The sequence below is a fragment of the Hyperoodon ampullatus genome (assembly GCF_949752795.1).
Source record: "Hyperoodon ampullatus genome assembly, chromosome: 7".
NCBI classification, from domain to species: domain Eukaryota; kingdom Metazoa; phylum Chordata; class Mammalia; order Artiodactyla; family Ziphiidae; genus Hyperoodon; species Hyperoodon ampullatus.
In genome coordinates this window covers 67,484,131-67,493,796 of record NC_136920.1, presented here as the reverse complement: position 1 = coordinate 67,493,796, position 9,666 = coordinate 67,484,131, and the positions used below count along the sequence as shown (strand labels likewise).

Sequence of the window (9,666 nt, the reverse complement as noted above, 5' to 3'; positions counted from 1 at the left end):
CCAAGCACACTTCTAATTTCTGGCTTCTCAGCTGACCAGATTGGTGTGCACGGACAGCATCTCAGACAAAAGTGGTTTATGGGTTAACTTATATTGAGGTAAGTTAGCTCTCCAGGCAGTTGCAAAGCACCATTTGTCCAACAATACATTTAAACACTTGCAGAAATGACAGGCCAAACATACAACAAAGAGTTCTTCAGTCTGTCTCATGTCAATGATGGACTGACTCCTCAAAGAATCCCACTGAGGGAAAACAATCAAATACTTTATGACAACAAATCACCATTTAAAATCTTTTCTTTGGTTCCCCTATGAACAGTCAAAATGTCCCAGGAATCCCATGTCAGTGCACAAACTCCATCTCCCAGCTTTCTTTTCACATTGAAAATGCCATCAAAAAATCCATTACCCAGTTTGGGATTTGGTAAATGGGACCACTGCTCCCCAATCCACCTTGAAGGCAGAAGTGGCCTTGTCTTGTCGTGGATTTCCTGGGCAACCCCTGGAGACAGTGTCAGAGACGTTTCTCTGTTTAGACATAAGACCACCACTGAGGAGCATCCCTCACCTGGATCACTAGAATGTTCGTTTTTAGTAGCAGCATCAACCTCACCAATATTTTATCAACAAATAAAAAGAGTTTTATAATACTTTTTGCCATTACCAATAGTTACAAAAAAGTGCTTCAAAATTATTCATTTTCTAGAAAGGTTTTTCACTATGTTCCAGCGGCAATAAGGAGAGTGCTCTGGGGGAAAAAAAAAAAAAAGCTTTTCTAAGCCAACACCATTTGGTGTTAACTAACAATCCTGCTGGTATGAAGTCAAAGTTTTATTTCCTTTTTTCCTCCTTTTTTTTTTTAAATAAAATTAAGGCTCAAATGTTCTATTAAACTCTCATTGCTTATGTATATTATATTAAGGCTTATAACTACACCTGGTAAATTAAATTCACCCTGGATTGAATTAACACCTGCTATATGAATTATTTGCTTTATGTAATCAGTAATCTCAAGGTTTCTTCTCTTTCTCTGGAAACACAATTTAAATATTAACCTAATCTTTAAACTGCGGCTGCTTCTTTCTGACATTTGGAAACCGGTCATCCATGCAAAAAAAGGCAAATATGGATATATTAATGAAAAGGCAGCTTCTTAAAAATCTTTAGATGTGTAACTCAATGAATTTGGGATGAGAAAATGATGAAAGCAGCGGGAAAATCGATCTCTGTGTCACTTTCTACGGAAAACAATGCTGGTCATCTGCCACGGTCACCTCCAATTTAAGAGACCCACTGAAGTTGACTGCCAATTTCAAAAGAGTCTTTGTATTTTCTTCATTATAATCTCTGGAAGGATCTTGGGCAGCTGGAGTACCTATGAGAGAATCTTAAATTCTTTTAAAAATATTGCAGGGCTTCCCTGGTGGCACAGTGGTTGGGAGTCCACCTGCCGATGCAGGGGACGCGGGTTCGTGCCCTGGTCCGGGAGGATCCCACATGCCGCGGAGCGGCTGGGCCCGTGAGCCATGGCCACTGAGCCTGCGCGTCCGGAGCCTGTGCTCCGCAACAGGAGAGGCCACAGCAGTGAGAGGCACACGTACCACAAAAAATATATATATATATATATTGCAGCATGGTATAAGTTACGTTCCAGGTCTGACATATCCTGTGAAAGGAAGAAGGAGAGAGTGAAGGGTGCATGGCCTGATCTGGTCCTCGGCTTGCTCCCCGTGGGGCTTTCTCATGTCCTGCTCAGTTGACATCCCCTGGAGAATATGAAGCTTTCAAAGTGCTGGTCTTCAGCCTTTTCTTTTATGCGTTGTTCCTCTAAGGAATCCACCAGTTTGTTCCTTTGCTCAATTACTTGCATCAGCTCAGTGAGTATTTCTTGCTCCTCATTCAGATCATTCTCATCTTTGTGGCTCTCTACAGAAACAAACAAACAAACAAAAATAAGTAAAAAATAAAAACAAACAAAAACACCCACATTGGACTGCAGGTAAGATGTGACCCCAGGAGAACTTTTGGCACGGGCATTCTTGATTGTTCTGGACTTGTTCTGCCCTTTAATTTCCATGGAGAAAACAAGGAAATGAATTTAATACCAGGGACCTGCCCTCCAAGTCACAGATTAGAAAGGTGGGTGCTTTGTGCTGCTGTCAGCTCAGTTTTCATCTTGAGACTCTATATAGAGTGACAGGGAAAACCCCTTTGTGAGAAAAAGAAGTTAATACCAGCCAAGTCCTGCCAAGCCCTCCAACCTGCCCTCCCCTCACAAAAAAGAAACCAACAAGGCAACACAAAGGCAGTTTCCCCTAAACATGGCTGAGCAGAGCGATCTGTGAGAAAAGTTTCTAAGTAAACCATCCGCATCAGTGGAAGCTATTTTAAGGATGAGAATCCTTTTTTCATTTGTAGTTAATGACAAATTGCAGCCCTTTGACTAGAGACCAGGCGGCAGCCAAGTGAGGTTATGGCTGGCCGCTAGGAGGATGTTTCCAGACTGTGACTATGCTTCTCCCTGATGAGTACATGACCTTCTTCCTAATTGGCCCGAGACATTCGATTGCCTCAGGGAGACAAGGTTTTTATAAAAGGAAGGAAAAGAGTAAGAAACAGGTAGCAATGACTTTCTGACACTCAAAATAGGATTTTAAAGGCAGATTTTTAAGTCTTGTCAACCAGATTATTGCCTTGGGAGAAGACTCTATAAATTCTGTTAGCTCTTCCTATTTAACACACTGGGACTAGGTGGTGGGCCGGATACCAGAGCAGAGATGGTACCACTGTCTCTTGCATCAGGCTGAGTTCTGAGAACAGTGTCAGGAATAAGGTACATATGACAAAAGGGAAATAAAGAGGCACCATTCTCTTTGCAGCTCGTGTTTGATGGGAGGGAGGAGAGAGATGCAGGAGAAGACAAAGGTGAGAGCCCTGGGCTCCAGTCTCTCCGTTCTGGGCCTTGGAAGCCCCCAAAGAGGCAGGGAATGTCACCTCATCTGATGGGAGCGCTGGGGGGCTGAGGGACTCTTGCCCTGCCCCTTGCTTGAAACTCTGGGAAGAGGCCAGCTGGAAAGGCGCCCTGTGTATAAACGTGGGACAGGTAGAACTTCATGGTTGAGCAGAGACGAGGGGTCGGGGTGTGGCTCCCCAGATCTTGATCTGCTGTGTGTGGCACACACTGGTAGAGCCTAGAAATGTCCACTTGCCCCAGAGATGCAAAAGTAGACGGCCACTGGGCCTGCCATGGGGCTCCCCGTGATGAGGGATGGAGTGGCCTCACAGTGGAGACTGTCTGGCCAGGCTGAGTGGAGGATGTGCTGAGGTGAGGCTGAGTGAGGCCAGGAGTGAGGCTCCAGGCACGCTGAGAGAAAGGCCAGGCTATGGGTCAGGCCAGCCGCACACCTCGGCTGCAAATGCCAGCAGAGACAGTGGCAGCCTGATGACAGGAGATAGCTATGTGGGAGTCAATGAGTCAGAGAAACCCGCGCAGATTTCCAGTGCTGTGAAGTCACACAAACCTGCCTCTCGCCATGACCTGGAGGTCACCTTAAGAATCAAGCAGATGGAAGGGGTGGCAACCTGCAAGACTGAGCATTTTCATCCCCAAAAGACTGAGCATTTCCTAGAGGGACTGCATCAGCCTTAATTATTGCATCAGACTAAGTTTACCAGAGAGGGATAAAAAAAGTTCCCTTTCCTCCCTCCCTCCCTCCCTCCCTTCCTTCCTCCCTTCCTACCTTCCTTTTCTTCTTGATAACTAGTGGTATGAAGGTTTCGCACAAGATGACAAGGCAAAATGAAGAAGCTATATTTTTTTGTACACCCCAGAAGAGTGAGAAGATGTATGACCATCATTCTTTAGTAAGAATTTAAAAAAAAAAAGATTCAAAAGTGACTAATGGGGCTTCCCTGGTGGCGCAGTGGTTGGGAGTCCGCCTGCCAATGCAGGGGACACGAGTTCATGCCTGATCCGGGAGGATCCCACATGCCGCAGAGCGGCTAGGCCCGTGAGCCATGGCTGCTGAGCCTGCGCGTCCGGAGCCTGTGCTCCGCAACGGAAGAGGCCACAACAGTGAGAGGCCCGCGTATCGCCAAAAAAAAAAAAAAAAAGTGACTAATGGAGCCTTTGGTGGTATGTATTTTACCACCCTGATATGGAGCAAATTAAAATTTTTATGAGATGTATAAGTGAGATATTAGTTATATAGTATGGTTTGTTAATTTAGGTACACTTCAGTATTCATGCCCCTTATTTGATTATCAACACAAAAAAATTAAAAGTCCTCTCTCGGTTTTGGTTTGTCAATGATGGAACCATCTGAGCCCCTTCTGACGAATAAAAGATGATGTATGCCACTTTTATTCATTCTGTACAGAGCAGTTCTCTAAGGATTTTGTTAGAAATAGTTTTCTACTGCTGTAAAGAAACAATCTACAGGGCTTCCCTGGTGGTGCAGTGGTTGAGAGTCCACCTGCCGATGCAGGGGACGCGGGTTCGTGCCCCGGTCCGGGAAGATCCCACATGCCGCGGAGCGGCTGGGCCCGTGAGCCATGGCCGCTGAGCCTGCGCGTCCGGAGCCTGTGCTCCGCAACGGGAGAGGCCATGACAGTGAGAGGCCCGTGTACCGCAAAAAAAAAAAAAAAAAAAAACCAACCAAACAAAAAAGAAACAATCTACAAACACGACTATGTGAGAAAAAACAGGAGACCCCGAGTCTGTGATGATCTGTTCTCAAGTCTTAGACCCATCATTTATGTTGAGCATGCTTTTTAAGTTCTCAGAGATTCGGTTTTCTAATCTGTAAAATGGGGATAAAATACCTAAATAAGAATGATCATGATGATAATGTCTCATATTTACTAAGGGCTTGCTCTGAAGCAGGTAACCCATAGGTAGGTGCAATGTTCGGTCCATGATGTATACAGAAATGATTTAACTTGCTCTTTCAGACTTAGGTCTAAATGTAGGAAAGCCATGCACGGATCTGGCCCCACAAACATACAGGCACAGAACAGAGTGAATATGCCTCGCAGGCTGGAGCCTATGAATGCATAAATCAGTATATGGTGTCGATTAAGTTTATTTCAACTCTCCCTCCTTCATGGTGGAAATAATTTTCTCATGTGTGATGCCCTGGCCCAGCCCGTGGTGGGAAGGATGCTTCCTTTACATTCCCCAATGCCTGGCAGAACCAGGCCTGCCTTCCTCTGTGCTCCCAAAGCACATAAGTCATGACCCTCATCTCACTGTGTCGTAACTACTGGTCTGGGTGTCAGTCTCCCGAGTGAGGCCACAGGGCAGGGCTGCTCTTCTCCATCTGCCAGGCCCACTCTAGATTCTCAACAAATATTTGTTAAATGAATGGATGGATAAGTGAATGAATGCGTGACTAAATGACTTTGTTCCTATTAGCACATGGGATGGAGCTAAATGCTGCTCTCACGACCCCAGTGAATGAAGCTAAGAAGGACTTGCTGTGCTCTGGTGGGGGCAGAGGAAGGCTGGCTTTGTGCCCCCTCTGACTTCCAGGCTGGTGACACAAGGCAGGAAAAGTGCTCCACTCTGCAATGTGCAGTATGTTCTGGTCAAGTGTCTTCATGCGGAAAAACGTCTTTAACAAAAGCCCCAAACATATCACCATACTCACCCTCCTTGAGCATTTTTTCTCTTAATTTCTGCTCCAGTCTGCTTTGATGATCTTCTAATTCTAGTTCTCGGGCCCTGGGGATGAGAGAATGTTCAAACTTTGTAAATACTGGAGATCTGTGTAGAAATATTGACTAACAAACCCATTGACCATAGCGACTGCATTCTTTTTTCCTTATTAAAACTGGGGTCTTGGAATATCTCTAAACTGAAAGTTTTGCTGTTGCTACTGCTGCTGAGATATGCTGAACTCAAGAGATGATGGGGAGCAGCTGAAGGTTGTAATGTGCTCTCAGCAAGCTTTTGGAAGGCCACCCAGGACTGGATCATGAAGAAATGATCAGAACAGTAGAAGCAATGACAATCTGAAACTCTCCTCTCTTTTAGGGGCAATGTGACTTCAAGTATCACCTCTAACAACTCCCAGATCTCTGACTGTGGTAAACAAGGAGGAAAGAGGAGTGAGACATTTTGTCCGGATGGAGGCAGAATACTCAGACAACTATCCATCTGGTTGTGAGTGATGTGGGAAGAAGAATCAGCGATGTTTTGGAGGAGTCAAGCTGGAGTGCCGGGGACTCAGTGTGTCTACCGACAGAACAGCAAAGTCAAGAAGTGAAGTTAGCTTTCGGCGAAGCTCAGACAGAGCTTCATGACCTTTCCATGCCTGGGGATAGCCCACGTATGTCAGAGTATGTGTGTAAGCTTCCCACACGCTGGGCCATGTGGTAATGTGGAGGTTCCACAAACCTTTGGGAGTGCAGGTCTGGCATTCTCAGGAGAAATGAGGACCACAAATGGATGAGGCAGGGGTCAGAGGTGATAGGTGAAGTCACGTAATCTCTAAAAGGGAGGCTATAGAGCAGCGGTTCCCAACCTTTTTGGCACCAGGGACCAGTTTCGTGGAAGACAAGTTTTCCACGGACAGGAGTGGGGGCCGGGGGAGTGGGGGGAAGGTTCAGGCGGTAATGAGAGCGATGGGGAGCGATGGGGAGCGATGGGGAGCAGCAGACGAAGCTTCACTTGCTCGCCCCCTGTTCACCTCCTGCTCTGCAGTGCAGCCCGGTTCCTAACAGGTCACGGACCAGTACCAATCCACAGCCCGAGGGTTGGGGACCCCTGCTATAGAGGAAAAAAAGGTTTGAAGACAGGACCTTGGGAACACCTACATTTAGAAGCCAAACAAAAGCGGTAGAGCCAGGGAAGAAGCAAGCAAAAGGTTGAAAGGGTAAACAAGAAATGCAGCATCACAGAAGCCAAGAGAGGAGAGTTTCAGGAGAGAAGAGAGAGATCAAGGGTGTCCAATGCTACAGAGACACTGAAGAGGGTGAGGGCTGAGTCTAGGTCCCTGGGTTTGACGTGGAGGGGGGCCTTCCCTTCCAGCCCCACCTGCAGGCTGCATGCATATCTGCTATAGCTTTGGGTCAATTTACTATACCCTGTTGCCACTGTCGTTATTTTTACTACTTCTACTATTACGTGGGCCAAGGTCCACGCTTTGTTCAATACTCTCCCTTTTGTTATTGACACTCAACTTCCCTTGGCCCACTCTGGTAGCCAGTGGAAACGCACCACTCAGATCTTCCTTTAAGAGAGAACTCTGGAAGGAGTGTAGTGTGTAGTGAGCTGACTGCTGTAGCAGATTCCACTTCACTGCTGTGCTGAGGCCACACTGTCCCTGAGCAGCTCCAGCCAGCGAGCGAGCACAGTGGCGGTGCTGGAGCTGGGCCATTTCTGCCCCACTTCGGACTCCTCGGATGGGCAGTCTTTGCTCTGGGGCTCCCTTCGCCTGGCTCAGATTTTCTCAGGGCTGCACTGCAGTCTGAGGTTCCTCCTGCCAATTCTCACTCCCTCCCCTCTCCTTTTACAGGTGTCAGGACTGCATGGGGTCTGAAGACTTCCCTCTCACTCCCACTCCCACTCCCTTTCTCCTTTCTCCCAGTACATCTCTTGTACTTCTAATTCTGTCTTGGCACCTGCTTTCCCAAGGGACCCAAAATGACACACCAGTGTAAGACGTTTCTCCTGGTTCAGCCAGGTCTTTCTCCAAACTAAAACCTATCCTTTACCAGAGCTCCCACCTGCCTTTGTCCAGCTCACACGTCCGAGTTCTCCTCCTTGGCCTCTGTTGGAGGAGAAAGTTCCCTCTGACCGTGTACCAAGGAGGGAAGCCACAGTCACTGAGCAGTCACCACCCACCTGACCTTTGCCGGCAGGGCCTGTGCACTGACTGCTCCTCCTACAAACCTCCATGGAGCGCTTGCTGTGTTTTCTCATTCCTCTCATGCTGTGTGCTTGCGTGTCTGTCTCCCCTGAAACCATGAGATCCTCGAAGGTCGGGACTATGGCCTGATTCATCTCTACTTCCACAGTACCCAGCACATTTCCTAGCACATGGAATGTGCTTGATACTTTTTTGTTAATGAATTTTATAATTCACACCTGGACCAAAGGCAGACGATACAGTTGTATAAAAAGGACTTTGTAGTTAGGCAGAGATGGACAAATTACTTAGTTGTTTTGAGTCTCAGCATGTACATCAATTTAAAAAAACAGTAATAATAAAAGTAATTGCTACAGATGAGCCCTTCTTCCCCATTCCTGGCATTTCCTTCATGTCAGTGGAGCTCAAGGAGTATAATTCCTGGCTTCTTCTCTCCACTTTCATGCTTATACTCACTCTCACTCCAGGGGAGGTAAATTTGGGAAGAACAGACTGGGGAACCCAGCTCACACCCTTTCTCCCTGGGGATCAGCCTGCCTGCAGCAAACATGTGTTCTCTGTTACTCTGAGCCTTGCTATGGGTCTAGGGCAAGATTTCTCAATCTTGACACTATTGACATTTTGGGCTGGGTAATTCTTTGTTGGTGAGGGAAGCGGGGTGCCCTGTGCATTGTAGAATGTTCAGTGGCACCCTTGGCCTCTCCGCACTATATATCACTAGTACCTCCTGGTTGCGATAGACAAAAATGTCTTCAGACATTGCCAAATATCCCTGGAAGGAGGAAGTGAGATGGAAATTGCCCCCAGGTGAGACCCACTGGTCTAGGGTAAAAGCCTTACCCCTAAGAAGCAAGTGATTCACTACCTTTTGTGACTAGGTAGATGAGTGTGTCTAATTCTGGGGTTGGGTAGTCTAGTAAGTTGCGTGGTGAACTCCCAAAAGATATGTCCACATCCTAACTCCTGGAACCTTTGAAAGTGACCTTATTTGAAAAAGGGTCTTTGTGGATGTAATTAAGTTAAGAACCTTGAGATAAGAATATTCTGGATTATGCCAGTGGGCTCTAAACCCAGTGACAAGTGTCCTTACAAGAGACAGAAGAGAATACATGGACACACAGAGAAGGCTGCATGAAGACAGAGGCAGAGATTGGAGTGATGCAGTCACAAGCCAAGGGATGCCTGGAGGCACCTGAAGCTGGAAGAGACATGGAAGAATTCTCCCCCAGAGGCTGTGAAGGGAGCATGGCCTTCCTAACATCTCAATTTCAGACTGTCTTCCAGAACTGAGAGAGAATACATTTCTCTCATTGTAAACCACCCCGTTTGTGATAATACATTAGTCCAGCCCTAGGAAATGAATATAGTTAGCAAACCCACTTGGGCTCTCATATTTAGCCGAGCTAGACATAATCAGTAATAAACACTTTATTTTGATATTCTGGGTCAACTATTGACCCAATTGTCTTATTTCTCACCTGGCTCAGAACCCAGGCAGAGAAGAGGAAAAGAATTTTATTAGACCCTTTCAAAGACTCCCAAAATTAACTCTCAGGGTTGGGGTGAAAATGAAATAAGATAGCATAAGTGAAAACACCCAGTACAACTTGTGGTGCTTAGTCAGTTTATATTAAATGTTACTTCCTTTCCCTCCAGCATGGTGACAGGTAGAATGACCTTCAACATTTTCAGAGTACGGTAAGATCCATCTCTACTTTCTGATCTCCCAGCCAGACTGCAACCTCTCATTCAGAGGACAGCCAGACCGATCTCCACCTTCAATCCATTAAAG

General features: G+C 46.5%; 1 protein-coding gene across 1 annotated transcript in view; it reads right to left on the bottom strand.

Annotated features, from left to right (window-relative positions):
- Nucleotides 1–1,654: 1,654 nt before the first annotated feature.
- The window catches only part of LOC307055602 (F-actin-monooxygenase MICAL2-like), a gene marked incomplete at its 5' end in the record, with an annotated part of 69,412 nt that continues 61,400 nt past the window's right edge, over nucleotides 1,655–9,666 (bottom strand). Inside the window, 2 exons of the mRNA XM_079707818.1 lie at nucleotides 1,655–1,926; nucleotides 5,652–5,725. Of these exons, the coding sequence (XP_079563944.1) occupies nucleotides 1,742–1,926; nucleotides 5,652–5,725 (259 nt within the window). The 3' untranslated portion in view covers nucleotides 1,655–1,741. The remainder of the gene's footprint in view (nucleotides 1,927–5,651; nucleotides 5,726–9,666) is intronic.